The sequence below is a fragment of the Gymnodraco acuticeps genome, unplaced genomic scaffold (genome assembly GCF_902827175.1).
Source record: "Gymnodraco acuticeps unplaced genomic scaffold, fGymAcu1.1, whole genome shotgun sequence".
Taxonomy (NCBI): domain Eukaryota; kingdom Metazoa; phylum Chordata; class Actinopteri; order Perciformes; family Bathydraconidae; genus Gymnodraco; species Gymnodraco acuticeps.
This window is the reverse complement of record NW_022989988.1, coordinates 3,394-27,651: the sequence shown is the minus strand read 5'-3', so window position 1 is coordinate 27,651 and position 24,258 is coordinate 3,394. Positions and strand designations below refer to the sequence as shown.

Genomic DNA, 24,258 nt, shown 5'->3' with positions numbered 1-24,258 from the left:
GTCTGTTTCCCTCCCCGATTACCCGATTGTGTTCACCTGGTACCTCTGTGTTTTCTCCTCCCTCCTCACCTGTCTCGTGTTTATGTGATTAGTCCTGGGTGTATTTAAGTTCTGGGTTTTCTGTCTCTCTTTGTCGGGTTGTCTTGTGTTATGACCAGTTCATCGGTGAGTGTTCCGTGCTGTCTTTGTGTAGCCTATATCTAGCCTTGAAATAAAGGAATTATTGTTACTCTAATCTGCATTTGGGTCCTGCTTCCTGCACACCGTAACAGCCACCGTAACACATTCGGACCCAAGCACTGAAGGAATGAGGTATTTGCAGTCTACACTGACAGAGAAGAGACTGTCAGTGTGGCTGTACTCAGCATTGAATCAAAACGCACTAAAGCTGTTGATCTTAATACGTTTGAGTGTTTTGCTGAACAAAATGGTAATCGCCGCATTCAGCTGTAATAGACATGTCAACTTGATGCTCTGCTCACGGATGAGCATACAAAACTATTAAGATGATGACCTTACGTGTGTAAATATATTTTTTTCTTTGAGGGGGTCTGCCCCCAAACAACTGTTTTAAGTCCTGAGAAAGTCAAATAAGACGGTGTGTAAAACTACACTGCCCAGCCAAAAAAGAGTAACCACTTTGATTGAACTAGGCCAGTAGGTAAGGACTTTCCACTGGATAATAACTGAACTATGCCTGTCTAGCTGGCTCTCTTCCTCTGCCACCAGGGTGGATGGAGGCAGGGTTTGCCGGGGGACATTGCTGGCGTTTCACGGCAGTGATGGGGTTAAAAACCCAGTGATGGGGTTAAAAACCCATCACTGCCGTGAAACGCCAGGGCTTGTATCCCCCTCCAGACCCTGCCCCGCTTCTTTTGGCCTCCTTCTCCATAATTTTTTCCTTGCGGAACCTGAGCATCTTCCACCTCCTTTTGCACAATTCCTCTAATAAAATGAAATGAAATAATAAAGTTAATAAATAATAAAGTTAATTTCTTAAATTTACTAAATTATTCCTCCATTAATGAAAACCAAATCCCTTTATCACTGTCAATTGCATACAAGGTTTTACATGTCACACTTTATATAATGAACATTTATGAGATTAATGTCTATGGTGCTATTTTATGCTACATTCCATGCTGGCTAAATATACAGTCTATGCTTGCTAGCTGTCCATGTATTAGATGTTATACTATATGTTATATATTATGCTTATACTTGTTATATTATATATATATTATATATTATTATTATACTAATATATATATTATATGTTATGCTACATTGCTAGCTGTCCATTCAATGTTAAAACGAAGTAAACTGGATATAAACTCCCCAAACAGGTGAAAACCTACCAGTTTCACCAACTGTCTCTGCCACGTCCCTCCATGCCTGGTTCCTCCGGTTTAGGTCCCGGTAGGTGAACACTACAGAGAGCAGTCGTGAAGGACCGGGACATTTCCTACAGCGATAATTAATTTATCCTCCATTTTATGACATATGGAAAAGACCTGCGGTATCTGCATACACGCGGTTTGATTGGCTAGCGCTTGTACTGGCGGGATTGGCATAAACGGGATTTGATTGGCTGGTGCCAGCTTCGAAAGCATCGGGAGCATCAAAAGTTGAACATTGCTCAACTTTTGATGCTCACGATGCTTGCAAAGCCATGCTCCGCTCCCCACAATGCAATTCGGCGAAGATTAACAATCTTCTACGTCACCCCATTCAAGTGAATGGGTGAAGCTTTGAAAGATTTTTTTCATGCCTGTGTGTGGACGGGCCGTTACTCTGCAATAATGTCATATGTTTGATGTTCCTTGTAATTTCTGTTAGGAAAGGACACACCTGAAGGACACGACTGCCTCACCGTTTTCTCCGAGGGGCAAGAAGAAAAGGAAAAGCTGATTTCAGATTAAAGACCAATACAAGACATTCACTAAGAAACTACTCTGTTATTGTGAACACAAAGATCTGCACACTGAATAGTGTCCACGTCCTCCTCCATCAGGCCTGCTCCTCCTCCATCAGGCCTGCTCCTCCTCCATCAGGCCTGCTCCTCCTCCATCAGGCCACGTCCTCCTCCATCAGGCCTGCTCCTCCTCCATCAGGCCTGCTCCTCCTCCATCAGGCCTGCTCCTCCTCCATCAGGCCACGTCCTCCTCCATCAGGCCTGCTCCTCCTCCATCAGGCCACGTCCTCCTCCATCAGGCCTGCTCCTCCTCCATCAGGCCTGCTCCTCCTCCATCAGGCCTGCTCCTCCTCCATCAGGCCTGCTCCTCCTCCATCAGGCCACGTCCTCCTCCATCAGGCCTGCTCCTCCTCCATCAGGCCTGCTCCTCCTCCATCAGGCCACGTCCTCCTCCATCAGGCCTGCTCCTCCTCCATCAGGCCTGCTCCTCCTCCATCAGGCCTGCTCCTCCTCCATCAGGCCACGTCCTCCTCCATCAGGCCTGCTCCTCCTCCATCAGGCCTGCTCCTCCTCCATCAGGCCACGTCCTCCTCCATCAGGCCTGCTCCTCCTCCATCAGGCCTGCTCCTCCTCCATCAGGCCACGTCCTCCTCCATCAGGCCTGCTCCTCCTCCATCAGGCCTGCTCCTCCTCCATCAGGCCTGCTCCTCCTCCATCAGGCCACGTCCTCCTCCATCAGGGCCTGGTCCCTCCTCCATCAGGCCTGGTCCTCCTCCATCAGGCCTGGTCCTCCTCCATCAGGGCTGGTCTCCCTCCTCAGGCCTGGTCCTCCTCCATCAGGCCACGTCCTCCTCCATCAGGCCTGGTCCTCCTCCATCAGGCCTGGTCCTCCTCCATCAGGGCTGGTCTCCCTCCTCAGGCCTGGTCCTCCTCCATCAGGGCTGGTCTCCCTCCATCAGGCCACGTCCTCCTCCATCAGGCCTGGTCCTCCCCCATCAGGCCTGGTCCTCCTCCATCAGGCCTGGTCCTCCTCCATCAGGCCACGTCCTCCTCCATCAGGCCACGTCCTCCTCCATCAGGCCTGGTCCTCCTCCATCAGGCCTGCTCCTCCTCCATCAGGCCTGGTCCTCCTCCATCAGGCCTGCTCCTCCTCCATCAGGCCATGTTATCCTCCATCAGGGCACGTCCTCCTCCATCAGGCCTGCTCCTCCTCCATCAGGCCTGGTCCTCCTCCATCAGGCCTGGTCCTCCTCCATCAGGCCTGCTCCTCCTCCATCAGGCCATGTCATCCTCCATCAGGGCACGTCCTCCTCCATCAGGCCTGATCCTCCTCCATCAGGCCACGTCCTCCTTCATCAGGCCTGCTCCTCCTCCATCAGGCCTGGTCCTCCTCCATCAGGCCACGTCCTTCTCCCTCAGGCCTGATCCTCCTCCATCAGGCCTGGTCCTCCTTCCAGAGAAAGACCTTGCCACCTCAGTCCTCTCCAGCCAAACCCACAGACAGGACATCCGTCACGCTGAGGTTTCTCCCAAAGTCTCTCCACGCTGTCTCAATAGGCTCTGTGCACAAGATGGCGTCTATCAACTTCCGGCGGCTGGGTGTGCGGCCGAGTACTTCCGGTTTGAGTACAGAGTTTTGACAGTTTGTTATGACACACCGAGAGCAAGAATGAGCGGATTTCGGGGTACAGAAAAGCGATTGGCCTTCCAGCGTGTAAGAAAGTCGGCACTACATTGCTGTGTGCCCCTTTGGACAAATTCGTCCCGTTATCAGAATCAGAATACCTTTATTAGTCCCACAGAGGGGACATGTGCAGCGTTACAGCAGGAAAGAGCCACAGACAGCTTAGTGTTGAATATCTTACATGCGTTAAAAAGTACTAAGTTATAATATAATAAACAATATGCTAAAAAAAAGATAAAAAGTTACATAATTTTCAAAAATACAGATAAAAAAAAAATCAAATCTACAAATCAAATCCTGTAGCAGTTCTTAGGATTTAGCAGCCCGGTATATATTACAGTTATTAAAGATGGCATATGTATAAAGCAGTGCTTGAATTGGAATGAAAAAGGTGCCAGTACTCTAAAATCAGCAACTTTTTCAAGTCAATTTTATATATACAGCCCACAAACAAGAATTTGGCTACTATAATGCTGGTGGGTTTGTCTCTTTACTACTGTATATTTTAGAAAGGTTCACTGTACTTAACATTTGTTATGATAGGCAGCGGATATGGCTAAAGCTCAGTAAGGTCAATATTAACTGAAAATATAGCAATCAAAGTCTAGATCTTCTGCTGAAGACACATGAAGCAGAGACCTTTCAGGTGAGAGCCCCTCTGGTGGTGTTCAACATTAATGACAAGGAAACAAAGCTCTGGTCAGAAGCATTTTTTATAAAAAGCTTTAACAAAATTAAGTATTTCTGTACATTTTGAATGCAATCTAACTTTCCAACTCAGAAAACGAAAAACGAAAAAGTGCCAAAAGTCTTCTCACATGGCTGAGCTGCTTTGCAATATACTTCACCACTGAAGAATACAAATATGTATAAAGTAAACTATGATGCAATCTAACTTTCCAACTCAGAAAAATGATAAAGAGCATGAACAAAGAACATGTCAAAACAAATGCAAAATTTGCACAATCTAAAATGAGAAACTGTAACTGCAAGTAACAAAGTCTGAGCCATGGTAAAGAGTTACATTGAACACCAAGCTGATCAGATAACTCCCTGGTTGGTCTGAAGTCCTTCTATCTCCAGGATCTGTACAAATCGGCACATTATGCCAAAAGTCTTCTCACTGGGTGAGCTGCTTTGCAATATACTTCACATTGTTAGAAAAGGCTCCAGAAGGCCTTGGGGACATCAGTATCAGGGGCTGGAGCTGGACAGGCTCTTTCATCAGCACTTCTCCTTCCCTTTGCCAGCCAGGACCTCACATACTGTTCCGGATTGAACTGTCCTAGTGATGGTCCATTACATTTAATGAAAACCAGGCTGGACAGTCGGCTGACAGAGAGAGCATTCCTTTTTGCAGTAAGGATATCGTTCATGCAGCTGAATGCCCGCTCACACTCACTAGTGGAGACAGCGATGGTTCGGACTGCTTTCAGTAGAGGCTCCATGGCAGCAGGTGTACGGGGTGCCCTGGTTTCCTTGTATTTGCGAAAGCCCTGAACAGTCTCTCTTCTGTCCACTTTCAGCACTTCGCACAAACGTAGCACCTCTACGTCCCCATACTGTACGTCTAACTCCTCTTCAGGCCAACTTCCAGGATGGATAACTTTCATGTCCTGGATTAGCTGATTGTCCCGGGCCTCCCGGCCATGTAATGGGATTTCTCTTGTGCTGACATGAGAGGAGGTTGTGGAAGTCATTCTGTGTCTCAGATTCTCTACCATACAGCGGAAAAACTGACCTGCATGAATCTGTACAAGCCTGCCATTCTCACGCAGGGCAACACCCTTGAAGGACTTCTCAGCTAGAGCTGTATGAACTGTAGTCATGTGTGGGCCAGGCATGGTGACCATGGATTCAAAAACTCGTATTTCTCGAGTTAAGAGCCTATCTGCTGTAGGCAGTGTCATCTCTCTTTTTTGGAGTTGCCGAGAGAGGTCGCTGAGCTCTGTGAGCGCATCGTACATCAGTCCCAGATTGCTGACAAACGTTGCAGATGTGAGCACATCATCCAGGCCCTTGTACTTTGCTCTGTCTCTGGAATCCCTGCTCGTGTCGTTTGCAGCATTTGTGAAGTGATCATGAAGCACTCGGTAGTTTTCCCAGACTGCTCTGACGCTCCTTTCACTTGAAGCCACCCAGCGGATGGACAAAACACGCCCTATCACCAGGAGACGCTGTCCGACTGCTTGCGCACACTGCGCTAACTGCCTCTGATTTTTGGGGGAGGCATGGAACAAGGAATAGAGTTTGTCAAAAAAGATCTGGAAATGATTGAGCCCTGAGACCTCCTTGACCACATCCCCAACTGCCAGCTCTAGACGATGATTGGAGCAGTGCCACACAAACGGGCTTGGGAATTTACTACACAACTGGGTAGCAACGCCTGTTCTCTTTCCTAGCATGACTGAAGCCCCATCACATGCAAAAGAAACGAAACACTGACCTAAAAAGTCCTCGTTAAAATCTCTTCCAAGACACTCCATTAACGCCTTTGTGATGTCATCAGCCGTTGTTCCATCCAACTCGATCAGCTCCCAAAAAAACGTTTCGGGCTCAGCATCAGCTAATGCTGAGCGTAGACACACAACAAGCACCGTTTTACCACTAATAGTGGTAGATTCATCGACCAAAACACAGAGTTTTCTTTGGTTTTCTGTAATGTCTTTTGCCATTTTTTTCTTCAGCTCATGAGCTATGTGGTCGATGATTTCGCCACAGGTTTTATTGAAGTGCAAAACCCTGCCCACGTTCAGCCCATTCAGTTTCTGTACATTCAAATCAATTGGCATGTCTGTGAATGGCCGGCTATGTTTGCCAATTTTATATGCCGTTCGAAAAACTCTGATAGTGGTGTCTAATTCAGACTTATGCATAGACTGCACTTGATGTTGAATAGTTTCACGTGAAGCAGATGTAAGGATGTCAGCAGCTTTTACATGGGCTTGTGATTCTTTATGTTCTTTGATTTTTTTTCTCAGGCTAGCTTGTTGTTTGCCCTTGTCAACACCGAAATGAGACACTGCACACTCACCCCATTCAGTTGACAGTTTCAGTCCTTGTCCAGTGTGTATTCCCAAAGATTTGACATCTCTGCATATCCGACATCCTAGCTTCTTATCTTTAAGAAGGAGCCATGCATTGGTCTTGCAAAAATATTGCACCTTGTCCGTTGTCCAGCAGTCAGGTGCATCGCTTTGCCCGGTGTTGGTGGTGGCAGTTGAGCCAGCAGCAGCTAACGTTAGAGGCTCTGGAGGAGGCGGCGGAGCTAGTGCTAATGCTAATGCACTAGAACTTGGAGCAGGAGGATCAACCAAAGAAAGCTCCCCATCAGACACAATTTCCAACACAGGCACAGCATTCTCTGTATTTGAAGTTTCTTCCGGCGACAACCGCTGTCTTTTTGCACTTTTATTAATCCACGCTAACATTTTAGAAATGCTAATTTGTGACGTGACTTGCTTTCCTTCTCTCGGGGGCGTGCCTGATCTGCTCTATCACTCTACATAGCCACCCACTGGGTGGGAGTTGCACTGCATAAACACAACACACGTGCATCTAGGTATGTACATTGTAAAGCATTAAAACATGGTTTTACTAACAGTTTTCAGTATGTTGTTACTTCGGCATTATTATTATTATTATTATTTTGAAACGTGTATTACTATTAAATCACGGTCAAATAGGTTAATTTTGACATAGTCGTTTCCACCACAGTATTTACATGGAGAAGATAAGCCCCGCCCCCTCTCCAGCACGTTCTGTTTGAATGACAGGAGTAAACAGCTGACAGCCGCTGTGAAACTCCAGCGGTTAGAGCGATGAGAATGTCCGTTCGGCACCTCATGACGCATCTACTGAGTACCGGGCGGCTGTATATATATATATGGATGTATAATAAGAACGGCGGGAGAGTATTGAGTACTGGCACGGTGCATGAGTACCGGAGTACCGCCAGCATGCCGGTACTGAGCAAGAAGTGCCGGTACTCCATGGGTCAGAATCAGAAGTGCCGGTACTGCGTACCGGTGAGTACCGGCCCAATTCCAGCACTGGACTATAAAGTATATATTGCACATAAAGCACATCGTTTGACGGTATTTAACAGCAGCAAGTTACACAATGTTATAATCGGGAGATAAGTTTCCATTCATTTTGGCAAGCCTGAGCAACAACGATTAAAAGATTTCTTGCTCCCAAACCAATTGTGTATTTCATTGCAAAAAGCAGTTATACCATACTATGTTTAGGTACTAATGAATTATATCCTCAAAACAAACACACACACAAATAACAAAGGAAAATACATAATTTAATAAATCCACAATATGATAATATTTTACAGATTCATTTAATAAACTTTTACAAAACATAGGTTGATGTTATATCGGGGGGAAAATACATATTTAAACATTTCAATTAGTCTCTGCATATTTAAGTAATGCTAGTTTATGTAACAGATGTACAATATCCAGAAAGTACATGTAAACAATATATATAATGTGTTTCCAACATTTCCTCTGAAAGAGTGTTAGTCGTTGAGTTGAGTAGTGAGCCATTCGTTCTGTTTTCGTGGTGTGATGTCTGCTGAGAAGTCCTTGTATGCCTCGCTGACTTTGAGGACATCTGGGTCTGGCAGCTCCCCCCGCACGGCCTTGTAACGTGTACTCCTTTGAACATGTTTATATGATAATTAGGACTTTAAGAACAATGTTACACTCAGACAACAATCACAAAGTTAATAGATATGACCTTACACCGTCAGCAACTGTAAACTGCTTTGACTTAGTGAACACCATGTCACTCACTCTGCCTGGTTTCACACCCTATTCGTTACACAAAAGAATTGTCAAATGAATTGAAAAGGTCGTTGATGCAACATACTAAATCAGCTCTTGGCACAAAGGAAATACTCATTAAACCGTGGATTGGTTGTGAACACATACTGTACTTACCATGGTTCTTGGCTTGTGCCATCGCTGCTCTGTTTCAGTGCGGCTGAGGACAGGGGGGACAGCAGCCAGTAGTGTGCGCTCTGGAACAGCAGTGCAACATTGTGGTTGCAGAGTGCTGTTCCAGCTACACAGGAACACGTTGCCACTGCAATCTCTACAGGTGAGCAGTTCTTAAAACAAAATGTCAGTCATTTTACATTTAGGACACTGCTTCAATACAACACAGACAAATGAGAGAGCTGAGAGCAGGCTGATCAGTAGTAGTAGGTGTGGGAAAAGGCTAAACCATGTCAGGTTGTCAGTCACATCACATACACAGAAGTTCTGCTGTTTGGAATACTGTAATACTCTCTGGAATACTCTCTCAATGTATTACCTTATATTATAACTACATAAAATAGTGTCAGTAGAACGTTGAACAGCTTAACATAGATGTAGGGTACAAACCAGCACTTACCTAACACTGGCCAACACAAATGGACCCTACATGGATTATACTAACCACTCAGTAAAGAACCATTCAGTAAAGAACAGCAGCCGTCACAACCCGTTTCTGGGGTTTCCATGAAAGCAGAGACGTGTTCAACCTCTCATTAAGAATCTTTGATGAAAGCTAAGTTTGGGTTTAGCTAATGTATTTATCATTTTACACGAGAGGGTTACAAAACGAAAATAAATCTGTAGCCCCTTCATGCTACACAGACATAGATAGCTACCAGTTGAGCTAATGTATTGTCACTATGTAATCTGTTGCAACACGTCAGCTAGCTGGGCTTATTTGAATCCTAAATCACAGGTTACCTACTCGAGCCACATCAAAACCCCAGAACATGAACCTGATTGAGGCTTTGAACCAATGAACACTTTTTATTTTCCTCCCTACTCTGAGATCGTGAGGCTTTTCATGCTTTCTCATGGACCTGCAACAGCTAGCCCTGACGCTCACTCTCCCTGAAGGTAGATCTTTGTTTGAAACTGTGGGGAATTGGATATCATTCATGTTATCCAAAAAAACGTAATAGTACATCATTAAAACGCTTTACACTGTATCAAGACTGTCAAGTTGTCAAAGTTAGCCACTACAGCTTTGTTTGTCACTTACCTTCATAATTGTCGACGTAGCTGATGTAGCTACATCTTGAACCCCTTTCCTCTTTTGCTCCTCGGGGCTGAGCCTGCCGATTGTACCAGCCGATGTACATCACTGATGTAGGTCTTGGAGACATCGAGTGTAAAATAGTGCCTATATAATACCTATACGCTATCTCTCTCGCTATCTATTGCTATCTATACGCTATCTATCGCTCTTCCCTCTACCGCTCTACTGTAGACCGGAAGTTTACAACCGCACACTCAATGAACCGGAAATTGATAGACGCCATCTTGTGCAACTAGCCCATACAGTCCATACAGTACGCTGTGTCATTAGGCTTGTTTGAGACCGACGCAGACCTGCGCAGTTGCGATCAACGTCTTGCTAGTGCGTTGCATGATGGTTAATCATTTTGTCCGACTTGCTCTGGAGGCTCGCCTACATGAGACCTTGAAATCTCGCGGGATAAAGACGCCGCAGACTTGAGAGCGAGGCGCGGCGCGGCGGCGCAGTTCCTCTCCACGGGCTGCGGAAGCGAAATGCTTGATGGGAAACGACTCGCTGGTATCTCGAGCTGAGCGCTCATTGGTGGGTTTTATCACCAATGAGAAGGCGAAGAAGAAGAAGCCGACTCCGAGCTGTCCGACTTCAGGCGAGCTTTTTGAGACCTCCCCCGGCTGCGATCGGCTATTCTCGTCTACTTTCGAGGCGAGCCGCAACGCGTCTCAAACAAGCCTGCTGTCAGACGATCAGCTGTGCGGCGTCATCACAAACGGACGTCGCTTCACGTGACTCTTTTTATGGGGTTCTTTTATTTGGGGTAAAGCACATTGTCAGAATAAGTGAGAAATGGATTTAACTTCTGTTAGACAGCTATCATACTGAATACATATTTACTGTGAATGTATGCAAAAATGTATGGCTATAGCTGTCTAACAGAAGTTAAATCCATTCCTCACTTATTCTGACAATGTGCTTAACCCCAAATAAAAGAACCCAATAAAAAGAGTTGTTAAATAATAGTGAAGTCACGTTGTAACAACAATAACTCATCTCTCTCTCTCTCTCTCTCGAGTTTTCCTTTTGAGCTTTGCCAAAAGCCACTGCGTGTCAAGTGTCCTTCTTGGGTTCCCGTCCGGAGTTCTCCAATATGGCGGACCATCTCGCACATGCGCACTGCAGATCGGGTAGTGACAGCGGCCGCGGACAGTCCACGACACTACACGACACGCCCACCTGACACGACACTACGGTGGCTGAGAGGCCGTACATGGCAGATTAAAAACGAATTGCAAATGTTATTGTAGCATTTTAAGCAACTATTAGGCAAATAAATGAATAACGTAAAAACATAATGTGTTTGAGAACCCCTTGGAACCCCTTATCCCATTTTGATGGTTGACATCTCATTTGAACAGTGAAAGCCAGAATGACAGCAGGGGTGAATTTTATTTTAGAATTTTGCAATAAGTCAAAGATATGTTTACTGTATATTATAAAAATGCTTGTCATGTAGGCATACTGGAGATGGAAAGGCTTTAGTCAGTGTTGTAGCTGAGATTCTTACCGTTCCTCACTTTCAGAATGTAACCCTTTAACTGCCAGCGCCACCATTTAGTAGAGCACATTTTGTGTCTTGATATCTTGTTGAAAAAAGAAAAAAAAAGTTTAACTCCATCTGATTCAGCCAGCTCTACTCTTTGGTTGATATGTTATGCACAAAACAACCTCTAGATGTCACTGTGGTTCGAACAGAAAGCCCTTCAGCTAGTTTAAATGTCAGGCCTGCAGCATGGCCACAAACCCCATCTAAAAACAGAGGCTCTGTCCTAATTACCTCCTGATTGCATCCACCTGGGTTACTTGGCTCTACCAATAACTATCATTTAACTTTAAACCACATTTAAAAATAATAATATAATTACACATATGTACATGTCTACAGTATAGCAGCTAATACATGTTTTAAATAAAAAACATTCAAATGTGAAAGACACCTTCAATTAATATTTAAAACTTACACAAAATCAGATTCTTACATATATATATCTTAGCTTGACATGCTAACTGAACGAGCATGTTCAGTTAGCATATATGCTAACTGAACGTCGAGCATGTCAAGCTAAGAGCTAAGATATATATATATATATATATATTATATATGTAAAGGAATATTTTGGTCTTGTTAAAGTATATAGAGTTTAGTGACTTGTCCTCGGGAATCTGTTTAATATGGTTGAAGTGTATTCCTGCCTGTAATGTGATCCATAGCTTCTCAGGAAGACACAGGTCAAGAGGTCATCTGATGTCTTGTGGGGGAGAAGCTTGGCTCATGTGGGTTTACAATGCAACGAGTCTTTGTCTCGACATCTGGCATGCATTAAAGGAAAACCCGCGTGTTTTAGGGCCCTCCTCTTCTCCATGTATAGATGGGTGCTTGGCGCTTTTGGGGCAGAGTTGGCTGGTATCTTGCAGGGAACTGTAATATGCTGTGAACTCTCCGGCCGCTCAGGCTCTCAATAAATATCAGTGTATTGACAGGCGAATCCAGTTTCACTCATTTCATGATTGGCTCAACATTGCTGCAAAGAAGTTTTTACTTCACAATATATGTATTCCATTCCTTTACATTTAATATTTAAAATACAAATCAGCAAAATAAACACAATTACACTGCGCTAAACAGCCACATCGACAAACAAACGAGAACCTAAATAGTATGTAATTATATCTAAAACCACAATACGTTAATTACCTGTACTCGGTGCGCCATAATGTTTGTTGTCTGTAAACCTCCATGTCTCCTTAAATATTCTTGCGTCAGCGTCTCACGTGTTGGGCGTGCTCTCTTCTGACCATATTTGGAAGTACAACTTTCGCGGCCGCAGCTAGACCCTTCTCAGCCACCGTAGTGTCGTGTCAGGTGGGCGTGTCGTGTAGTGTCGCGTAGTGTCGTGTACTGTCCGCGGCCGCAGCTAGACCATATTGGAGCCTATCGAAGTTCATTTCACATGAGCTCCAGTGTGGAACCCCACTGCACCCCCTGGTGGATCAATGATCCATTGCAGCTGGCTTCACAATAATTAAATGTATTTATCACAGGGGCGGTCTCAAGTCAGACTGGAGGCTGTCTCTTATCGCGGGCAGATCACGAGCCGATCACGGGCCGATCACGGGCCGATCACGGGCCGACCACGGCCCTCGCGTTTCAAACTGTCCTAAATAAGCTGCTACATCTGTAGCAACAACAACTTCCTGTCAACAGCGTAAACTCGCCTTCAAAATAAAAGCATCTAAATAACACAGGAAGTTAACCTAAATTACATTTAAGACATATTTACAACTGCAACTAAAGTAACAAGAACAATGTAATATCTTTTTCAGTTTTACAGAACACAAACTGGGTTATTTACAATCGTTAGGCAACTCTTTTATTGCACTAGGTAACAGCAACAATAGGTTGTAGCATTCAACCCTGCTCATGGACTTGCAGTGGTCCTCGCTAACGAGTTACGCTGTGCTGCGTCTACATATCCATCGTAAATGCACTTTCAGCTCCTGGGCTGGGGAAATGTCTGCACATTTTGCAGAAAAGCGCGTCCCTATTGTGCTGTATTCAACCCAGGGAAAATCTCCATACCAACTCGATGAGAAGCACCTTGCTTTCCCATGATTTAGAGTGTAAGGGAACTTCTTGAATTGTGGCTGTGAAGGCTGTTCATCAATTGCAGACAGACCAGCGGGTAGGCCCACACCTGCTTCGGACAGCCTGGCCCTGGATCGCTGCTGGATGAGGGCAGTGGGGGCTCTTCTTGGAGTCTGGCTTCATTAGTGAACTTTGAGCCATCATTTGTAGGCAGCTCTCTGCCTCTCTCACGTTACTATGGCGCGCGCCGGAACCAACAACCAGTTTTTACCGTAAATGAGTTCGGTTCAGAGGATAAAACAGCTTTCTCAGGGTGGGCCAATGAGTCAACTGGGTGGGCCTGGCACTTCAGCAGGAACTTAAGCTGACCAGTTTGATACCCATCCATCAAGGATTTTAAACTAATTTAAAAAAAGCTGGAGAAATCATCTGTGGGTGTTTGCACCTGCTATATCTACTTTATATGGATTTCAATGACTACTTTTTTTACGATGTTGCATTTTAGTGTTGCCTCTGTGTTTGGTCCCCTCCTCTTCTCCCTGTACACAAACTCGCTCGGATCAGTCATTAGCCCGCATGGTTTTTCTTACCACTGCTACGCTGACGACACCCAATTAATTCTGTCCTTTCCCCGCTCAGAGACCCAGGTCGTCGCACGCATCTCTGCTTGTCTAGCTGACATCTCTCAGTGGATGTCTGATCACCACCTCAAGCTCAACCTTGACAAGACTGAGCTGCTCTTCCTCCCGGGAAAAGATTGTCCAACTCTTGACCTGACAATCAACATCGGCACCTCAGTTGTTTCCCCGACTCAGACTGCAAGGAATCTGGGTGTGACCCTAGATAACAACCTGTCCTTCACTGCAAACATCGCTGCTACAACCCGCTGCTGCAGATACACGCTTTACAACATCAGGAAGATACGTCCCCAGCTGACCCAGAAAGCGACTCAGGTTCTGGTCCAGGCTCTCGTCATCTCACGCCTAGACTACTGCAACTCCCTCCTGGCTGGTCTACCTGCATGTGCCATCCGACCTCTGCAGCTCACCCAGAATGCAGCGGCTCGTCTGGTCTTCAACCTTCCTAAATGTTCCCACACCACTCCGCTCCTCCGCTCCCTTCCACTGGCTTCCAGTAACTGCTAGAATCCACTTCAAGACACTGGTACTTGCTTACCATGCTGCGAATGGATCTGGCCCTTCCTACATCCAGGACATGGTTAAACCGTACACCCCAGCGCGTGCACTACGCTCTGCATCAGCCAAACGACTCGCTGCGCCCTCGCTGCGAGGGGGGACCCAAGTTCCCATCGGCGAAACACGTGGGTTTGCTGTCCTGGCTCCAGGATGGTGGAATGAGCTCCCCATTGACATCAGGACAGCAGATAGCTTGCACATCTTCCGGCGCAAACTGAAAACTCATCTCTTTCGACTCCACTTAGAGCGATAGAACTATTAACGAAGCACTTGTATACTAATAAAGGACTGGCTTATCTAAAGCCAGTCGAGTAGCTCTTGAAATGTTTTTGCTCTATGAAACCTGATGTACTTATATGATTCTGTTTTCTTCAAGTTGTATTTTGTTGGACGAACGCACTTATTGTAAGTCGCTTTGGATAAAAGCGTCAGTTAAATGCAATGTAATGTAATGTAATGTAATGTTTAGTGTCCTGTCTGTCTGTAACTTTGTGTGGTAGTGTTACCACTGACAGGTCTCTCTTGAAAATGAGACCTTGTGTCTCAATGAGATTGTATACCTGTATAAATAAAGGCAAGATATATAGATAGGCTATATATATATATATATATATATATATGTGTGTGTGCATACCCTTCATCTAACAGTTATATCTCGTTTTCTCTACCTTCTGTAACGGATTCTTATTCTGTGTCTCGCTGCCGCCCCCTGTTGGACAGAGCCAATCATCACGCTTTATTCACACAGTAACCGTCACTGACCAATCAGAGCGCAGCAGCGTTACCATGGAAACGGCGTTCAGACCTTTTGGAGACGCAGATCAGCAGCTAACAGCTAACAGGCTACATTAACCTACGTTCTGTTAATACAATATTTAACATGATTTCCTGCGTTAAATATTAAAAGTGAAGCCTCTTGTTCCTCCACAGCCTCCCCCTGTGTTCTGTGGGGTTAGCATTAGTTAGCATCGACAGGTCTCCGTCTAATAAAGCTACTGATTAGCTTAGCACAAACTAGCTTAGCACCCTAACCGTCACATTCTATATTTTTCACCCGGATAAGAGGCTCTGAATCCCCGCAGGATCAGAGGAGAGGAGCCAGTGTAGCCTCCAGCTAGCTGGTGGCACCGCGGGATGGATGTGAGTTAACTGTGAGACCCGGGTCTGTGGTTCTCTGGACGGCTAGCTGAGGGTCCTGGTCCCGGTCCTGGTCCTCCTCCAGGGACCGGGGGCGGGAGGGATCCACGCCGCAGATCAGGCCCATTTCTCGGGGAGAAATGAGGCGGAGGCCCGCTAACATCCGGAGCTGCTGAACAGGTGAGGAAATCAGAAAAAATATACAAGAAAAACAGCTTCATTTACAGTGTTCTAAATAAACAGTGTTATTATAAACGGTGTTATAAGACTGACTGCAGGTATTTCATTATGTATTAAAATACTATCTTTGATTTGGTGCATCAAATAAACATTGTTAGAGACAAAGGAAATCAGAAATAAACAAAGTATTTCAGAGTCAATAAACATGAATATAGGGAAGAAGACACTGACATTAAATCATGTCAAATATATCTGAAATGCATTCAATAATAAAGTAATCTACATGTGATGAGGATCTCTTTATTCTGCCATGATTCATTTCATTAGCTGAATCATTAGGTGGTTTAAAGGTCAAACATTCCCACATACTATCACATATTTCATCATCCATTCACTCTGTATTATTCTAAATATACAGAGTGAGTTTCTCATTAACTGGGGGGTATCTCTCATTACTGGGGGTTTTCTCATTAACTGGTGGTTTCTCTCATTAACTGGGGGTTTCTCTCATTAACTGTTGGGTTTCTCTCATTAACTGGGGGGTTTCTCTCATTAACTGGGGGTGTTTCTCTCATTAACTGTGGGTTTCTCTCTCATTAACTGGGGGTTTCTCTCATTAAACTGGGGTGTTTCTCTCATTAACTGGGGGGTTTCTCTCATTAACTGGGGGTTTCTCTCATTAACTGGGGGTTTCTCTCATTAACTGGGGGGTTTCTCTCATTAACTGGGGGGTTTCTCTCATTAACTGTGGGTTCTCACATTAACTGGGGGTTTCTCTCATTAACTGGGGGGTTTCTCTCATTAACTGGGGGGTTTCTCTCATTAACTGGGGGGTATCTCTCATTCAACTGGGGGGTATCTCTCATTAACTGGGGGGTATCTCTCATTAACTGGGGGTTTCTCTCATTGACTGAGGGGTATGTCTCATTAACTGTGGGGTATCTCTCATTAACTGGGGGTTTCTCTTTAACTGGGGGTTTCTCGCATTAACTGGGGGGGTTTCTCTTCTCTCATTAACTGGGGGGTATCTCTCATTAACTGGGGGTTACTCTCATTAACTGGGGGGTTTTCTCCCATTAACTGGGGGGTTTCTCTCATTACTGGGGGGTATCTCTCATTAACTGGGGGGTATCTCTCATTAACTGGGGGTTTCTCTCATTAACTGGGGGGTATTTCTCATTAACTGGGGGGTATCGCTCATTAACTGGGGGTTTCTCTCATTAACTGGGGGGTTTCTCTCATTACCTGGGGGTTCTCACATTAACTGGGTGGTATCTCTCATTAACTGGGGGTTTCTCTCATTAACTGGGGGGTTTCTCCCATTAACTGGGGGGTTTCTCTCATTAACTGGGGGTATCTCTCATTAACTGGGGTTTTCTCATTAACTGGGGGGTTCTCTCATTAACTGAGGGGTATCTCTCATTAACTGGGGGTCTCTCTTTAACTGGGGGGTATCTCTCATTAACTTGGGGGTATCTCTCATTCACTGGGGGGTATCTCTCATTAACTGGGGGGTATCTCTCATTAACTGGGGGTTTCTCTCATTGACTGAGGGGTATCTCTCATTAACTGTGGGGTATCTCTCATTAACTGGGGGTTTCTCTTTAACTGGGGGGTATCTCTCATTAACTGGGGGGTTTCTCTCATTAACTGGGGGGTATCTCTCATTAACTGGGGGTTACTCTCACATTAACTGGGGGGTTTCTCCCATTAACTGGGGGGGTATCTCTCATTAACTGGGGGGTATCTCTCATTAACTGGGGGTTTTCTCTCATTAACTGGGGGTTTCTCTCATTAACTGGGGGGTATCGCTCATTAACTGGGGGTTTCTCTCATTAACTGGGGGGTTTCTCTCATTAACTGGGGGTTCTCACATTAACTGGGTGGTATCTCTCATTAACTGGGGGTTTCTCTCATTAACTGGGGGGTTCTCACATTAACTGGGTGGTATCTCTCATTAACTGGGTGGTATCTCTCATTAACTGGGGGTTTCTCTCATTAACTGGGGGGTTTCTCCCATTAACTGGGGGGTTTCTCTCATTAACTGGGGGGTATCTCTCATTAACTGGGGGTTCTCACATTAACTGGGTGGTATCTCTCATTAACTGGGTGGTATCTCTCATTAACTGGGGGTTTCTCTCATTAACTGGGGGGTTTCTCCCATTAACTGGGGGTTTCTCTCATTAACTGGGGGGTTTCTCTCATTAACTGGGGTTATCTCATTAACTGGGGTTTCTCTCATTAACTGGGGGGTATCTCTCATTAACTGGGGGTCTCTCTTTAACTGGGGGGTATCTCTCATTAACTTGGGGGTTTCTCTCATTAACTGTGGGGTATCTCTCATTAACTGGGGGTTTCTCATTAACTGTGGGGTTTCTCTCATTAACTGGGGGTTTCTCATTAACTGGTTCTCTCATTAACTGGGGGTTTCTCTCATTAACTGGGGGGTATCTCTCATTAACTGGGGGTCTCTCTTTAACTGGGGGGTATCTCTCATTAACTTGGGGGTTTCTTACATTAACTGTGGGGTATCTCTCATTAACTGGGGGTTTCTCATTAACTGTGGGGTATCTCTCATTAACTGGGGGTTTCTCATTAACTGGGGGGTTTCTCTCATTAACTGGGGGGTTTCTCTCATTAACTGGGGGGTTTCTCCCATTAACTGGGGGGTTTCTCCCATTAACTTTGGGGTCTCTACAATCAACTGGGGGTTTCCTTGTCCGATGTGAGGGTCTAAAGGACAGAGGGGGTCGTATTGATATGCTGTACAAACTGTAAAGTCCACTGAGACAAATGCAAGATTTGTAATATTGGGATATATAAATAAACATGGATTGATTGACTGTGTTGCAGGATGGATTTGTGCAGTAAGAACCGGACGGCACCGGTCCCTGACGGCGCCCCCCCCCCCCGGATAGAGGGCCCCCCGCCCCGCACTAACGGATGGTCCTGGCCCCCCCACCCCCTGCAGCTGCTGGCCTGGGGGCTGTTCGGCTTCTTCGCCGTCACCGGGCTGGGGGTGTTTGTCCCTCTGCTGCCCCCCCACTGGCTCCCCGCTGGGTACATCGTATCCTTTACTCGGTGTACTAGTACTTTAATATGATAGAGGTAGTACTTCCTATAGTACTTTAATATGAATGAGGTAGTACTTCCTGAGCTGCTCAGTGTATTAGTGCTTTAATATGAAGGATAGTGGTAGTACTTGTCAGTGTTTAAGAGTGCAGACCCAAAAGCAGTAAAAAGACAATGTAGGCAGGTATGGGAATTTGAAAGCAACACAAACCAACGACTGAACGCGGGGGGCTTGAGTGGGATGGACCAACGACAGAACACAGGGGGTTGGAGAGGGCCGGACCAACGACAGGACACGAGGGGTTGGAGTGGGACGGACCAACGACAGAACACAGGGGGTTGGAGAGGGCCGGACCAACGACAGGACACGAGGGGTTGGAGTGGGCCGGACCAACGACAGGACACGAGGGGTTGGAGTGGGACGGACCAACGACAGAACACAGGGGGTTGGAGAGGGCCGGACCAACGACAGGACACGAGGGGTTGGAGTGGGCCAGACCAACAACAGGACACGAGGGGTTGGAGTGGGCCAGACCAACGACAGGACACAGGGGGTTGGAGAGGGCCAGACCAACAACAGGACACAGGGGGTTGGAGTGGGCCAGACCAACGACAGGACACGAGGGGTTGGAGTGGGCCAGACCAACAACAGGACACGAGGGGTTGGAGTGGGCCAGACCAACGACAGGACACAGGGGGTTGGAGAGGGCCAGACCAACAACAGGACACAGGGGGTTGGAGTGGGCCAGACCAACGACAGGACACGAGGGGTTGGAGTGGGCCAGACCAACGACAGGACACGAGGGGTTGGAGTGGGCCAGACCAACGACAGGACACGAGGGGTTGGAGTGGGCCAGACCAGTGCCATATAGAGAAGCGTTACGACAGCGGAGGACCAAAATGCTTGATCGTCACGTGGTTCAGGGAGACTCAATAGTTCCCCGGAAGTTCGTGGTGGGACATTTGAATGCATGATTACCGGAGATAGAATTACGATTTTTGGTAATAAGTAGTGAATAAAGGTTTTGATTTGCAACAGATCGATGTGTATGTAGTTACATCAATATTTGAAAAAGTTAAATTTGATAATATTTGAGGATTAAGATAAAATAAGAAGTACTTTATTGATACCAATTGGGGAAATGTTTGCTTTGCAGCAGCAAAAGACAAGGCATTGTACATAAAACAGTTAAAAGACTAGAATTAAACAATCGGAAATGTAAACATCTCAAATAGAAATAAAATAGCAGAAAATATACATAGTGTGAACAGCTATCTTACCTGTTAACATATACATGTTTGGCTAACGTTGCCTTGGTTACAGAGCCTGTTGCTGTTGTTTATTGCTTTGAATTGTTTAAAACAAATATTATATTCTTAAACGGTAGTCAGGAGCATCACTTCCTAATGTTTGATATATTTAGAGGGAGGGGAGGAAGGCTTCAAAATTCAGATTAGATTCATTTCTACCATTTCTTTAGTTCATGGTGGTTTCAGTAATCCCCTGGTAATTGAGGACATAAGTCATCTAAAGTACTAATGTCTTCTTTATGACTTTCAGAAAGGACAGGAGACCGGCAGGTGCCTATCAATGATTGTCAACTGACAGTAAATAAATGGAATTCAATAAACATTGAATAGCATATCATGCAGTTTGTCTGTGCCTTTTCCTCCGTGTTGTCCTGGCATATCGTCTCCCCCATGGTTTGCTGTCCTGCCTCAGGATGCTCCAAGCGCTCAGAGAAAGGAGTATGAATGTAAAGTTTCCCCACTGACACAGAGAGGAGGAAAGAATGGCTGGCTCAAGTCAGCAGGAGCAATTTAACTATCACAAAAGACAACAACAGCAACAACATATGTGAGGTAATCATATTTTTCACAAAACGAAGACCACACCATTTGGAAGCTTAATGTCTGTTTAATCAAAATAAGGAACAGGGAGAGGCTTGCAAAGCTCTGGGAGTTGAGACTCAGTGGTGAGGTTCTCATTGCAGGTCTTCAGGCTCCATTGAATCCCCCTGGGGTTCTTGTGCTGAGAGAGGGAGACAGGAGAAAGGGTTAGATACATCTAGCAACCTATAGGATGGGAAATTGCTGACATATTTTAAACTTACCTTGTGTTTTCACTCTCACTTAAGTCCCTCTCTCTTTGCCATCAATCCAAAATCAGCTGAGCTGCAACATAATACAGACAGGTAATAATCAACAGAATCACAAGGACATTATATGGCTCTGCTAAAAACACTCACCCATAAATTATGTTTTTGTTTACTGTTTGGAAGTCTCAAATATCCACTCTAAATCCATATCAATAGCGATACATCACAAAAATAGCTCTCTTCCTTATTATTGTGTAACGTTAACTATATTATACTAGCTTGAACTCCAAGATGGATATCCTCATTTCACCACCTCCACCCACTACAATCACACGCCCCAATGTTATATTTAACTCATATTTAACTCCCTCCACCCCGGATAAAAGCACGTTAAGAAGCCACTTTTCTCTAATTCCACAACGTTGGAGGAAATAACATTAGGAGAACGGATTAATAGGCTGTTCGTGGTTAACGTGTGTTGCTAACTTTACCCGGTATCCTAGCCTAATCTGTTATCTGTAAACGTTAAATATACTGATTGAAGGGATAATCCACTAACATCCTTTAATACACGTGGAGTTAATTTGATTCAGATGTTCTGATAATATCCGCAATATAAATCTTTAAACGTCTTCTTACGTTCAAAAGTCCATCACGAACGGTCTATTATGCTGCAACCATAGACTGCTAGCCGCAGATCCTCTCAATAGTTCCCCGGAAGTTAGCGGCAAGCTAACTTCCGGGGAACTATTGAGAGGCTCCACGATCCGCCATTGCTGTAAAAAACTGGTCCATTGGAGTGAACGGAGATGTCGTAACTCTTCTATTACATGGCTCTGGGCCAGACCAACGACAGGACACAGGGGGTTGGAGAGGGCCAGACCAACAACAGGACACAGGGGGTTGGAGTGGGCCAGACCAACGACAGGACACAGGGGGTTGGAGAGGGCCAGACCAACAACAGGACACAGGGGGTTGGAGTGGGCCAGACCAACGACAGGACACTGGGGGGTTGGAGTGGGCGGGACCAACGACAGGACACGGGGGGTTGGAGTAGGCCGGACCAACGACAGGACACGGGGGGTTGGAGTGGGCCGGACCAACGACAGGACACAGGGGGTTGGAGAGGGCCAGACCAACGACAGGACACGGGGGGTTGGAGAGGGCCGGACCAACGACAGGACACGGGGCGGTTGGAGTGGGCCGGACCAACGACAGGACACTGGGGGGTTGGAGTGGGCCGGACCAACGACAGGACACGGGGGGTTGGAGTGGGCCGGACCAACGACAGGACACTGGGGGGTTGGAGTGGGCCGGACCAACGACAGGACACTGGGGGGTTGGAGTGGGCCGGACCAACGACAGGACACGGGGGGTTGGAGTGGGCCGGACCAACGACAGGACGTGGGGGGTTGGAGTGGGCCAGACCAACGACAGGACGCGGGGGCTGGAGAGGGCCGGACCAACGACAGGACGCGGGGGCTGGAGAGGGCCGGACCAACGACAGGACACTGGGGGGTTGGAGTGGGCCGGACCAACGACAGGACACGGGGGGTTGGAGTGGGCCGGACCGACGACAGGACGCGGGGAGCTGGAGTGGGCCGGACCGACGGCAGGACACGGGGGGTTGGAGTGGGCCGGACCGACGACAGGACGCGGGGGGCTGGAGTGGGCCGGACCGACGGCAGGACGCGGGGGGCTGGAGTGGGCCGGACCGACGGCAGGACGCGGGGGGCTGGAGTGGGCCGGACCGACGGCAGGACGCGGGGGGCTGGAGTGGGCCGGACCGACGGCAGGAAGCGGGGGGCTGGAGTGGGCCGGACCGACGGCAGGAAGCGGGGGGGCTGGAGTGGGCCGGACCGACGGCAGGAAGCGGGGGGTTGGAGTGGGCCGGACCGACGGCAGGAAGCGGGGGGTTGGAGTGGGCCGGACCAACGACAGGACAAGTGGGGCTGGAGTGGGCCAGACCAACGACAGGACACGGGGGGGTTGGATTGGACTGGACCAACGACAGGACACAGGGGGGTTGACGTGGGCCGGACCAGCGACTGGAAGCGGGTCACGGGGGGCTGGAATGGGCCGGACCAACGACAGGACGCTGGGGCTGGAGACACAACGACAGGACGCTGGGGCTGGAGACACAACGACAGGACGCGGGGGGTTGGTGTGGAACAATGGCTTCTGGGGCCGGACCGGTATCCTGGCCATGCGTCTCTTTGGAGCCTCTTGGAGGCCTCCCCAGGCCAGGCGGGATCCCAGGAAGGGGTGGAGGCCGGCACTCACTGAGCCACTCAGGCAACAAGCTCCTAAGCCAGGGCTTGTTGGAAACCTCCAGGCGTGCCTCCTTAAGGGCCGCCTCTCTGGCCCCTCTAGAGGAGGCTCTCCTCCAGTCATTAAAAATACACTCCAGAATGTATTTTAAATCGTAAAGCTTCTGGTCGAGATCAAAAACAACTGGGTCAATGTTGGTTCGTACTGTCTTCCCGTACTACTTCCCCTAAAATCATGACAGTACTTCCTGTAGTACTTTAATATGAATTAGGTAGTACTTCCTGAGCTGCTCAGTGTATTAGTACTTTAATATGAATGATACTTCCTGAGCGTCTCAGTGCACGGGGGTCATGTTCCTGTCTCACCTGGTTCTTCACCTGTCAGCCGTCTCCATCGACCCCGCCGACCTCAGTGTGAGGACGAGGAGCAGCCGGGCGCCCCCCCCCCCCTTCGACCGCTCCAAACACCGGCACGTCATCGAGAACTCCCACTGCTACCTGTGCCAGGTGGACGTGTGAGTACTTGTACTACTGTTTACTACTATATACTACTTTAATACTGAGAACTCCCACTGCTACCTGTGCCAGGTGGACCTGTGAGTACGTGTACTGTAATATAATAATATGTACTTGTTGTATTTCCAGGGGTGCAAAGTCGAAGCACTGCTCTGCGTGTAATAAATGCGTCTCTAACTTCGACCATCACTGCCGCTGGCTCAACAACTGTGTGGGGAGCAGGAACTACAAGTGAGTTCTTCTTCTACTGTTATAAACACTGTGTGGGGAGCAGGAACTACAAGTGAGTTCTTCTTCTACTGTTATAAACACTGTGTGGGGAGCAGGAACTACAAGTGAGTTCTTCTTCTACTGTTATAAACACTGTGGGGGAGCAGGAACTACAAGTGAGTTCTTCTTCTACTGTTATAAACACTGTGTGGGGAGCAGGAACTACAAGTGAGTTCTTCTTCTTACTGTTATAAACACTGTGTGGGAGCAGGAACTACAAGTGAG

At 46.9% G+C, this 24,258-nt stretch overlaps 1 protein-coding gene and 1 long non-coding RNA gene across 3 annotated transcripts; one reads left to right on the top strand and one right to left on the bottom strand.

The window, feature by feature from the left end:
* Positions 1 to 8,009: 8,009 nt before the first annotated feature.
* Positions 8,010 to 8,617, bottom strand: LOC117544040. 2 transcript variants are annotated; one of them, XR_004568638.1, is made up of 3 exons: positions 8,555 to 8,617; positions 8,357 to 8,425; positions 8,010 to 8,269 (listed from the first exon to the last, which is right to left on the bottom strand). It is a non-coding gene; the product is annotated as an uncharacterized LOC117544040 (long non-coding RNA). The 2 variants fall into 2 exon arrangements; XR_004568637.1 differs by having other exon boundaries at positions 8,352 to 8,425; positions 8,555 to 8,609.
* Positions 8,618 to 15,281: 6,664 nt separating this feature from the next.
* LOC117544041 (palmitoyltransferase ZDHHC1-like) lies at positions 15,282 to 23,994 on the top strand (the record flags this gene model as incomplete). Its single annotated transcript, XM_034212816.1, is given in 4 exon segments — positions 15,282 to 15,806; positions 18,660 to 18,873; positions 23,587 to 23,762; positions 23,893 to 23,994. Coding segments are annotated over 3 exon segments (491 nt in total), but the record flags the coding sequence as incomplete, so codon positions are not given.
* Positions 23,995 to 24,258: the final 264 nt, after the last annotated feature.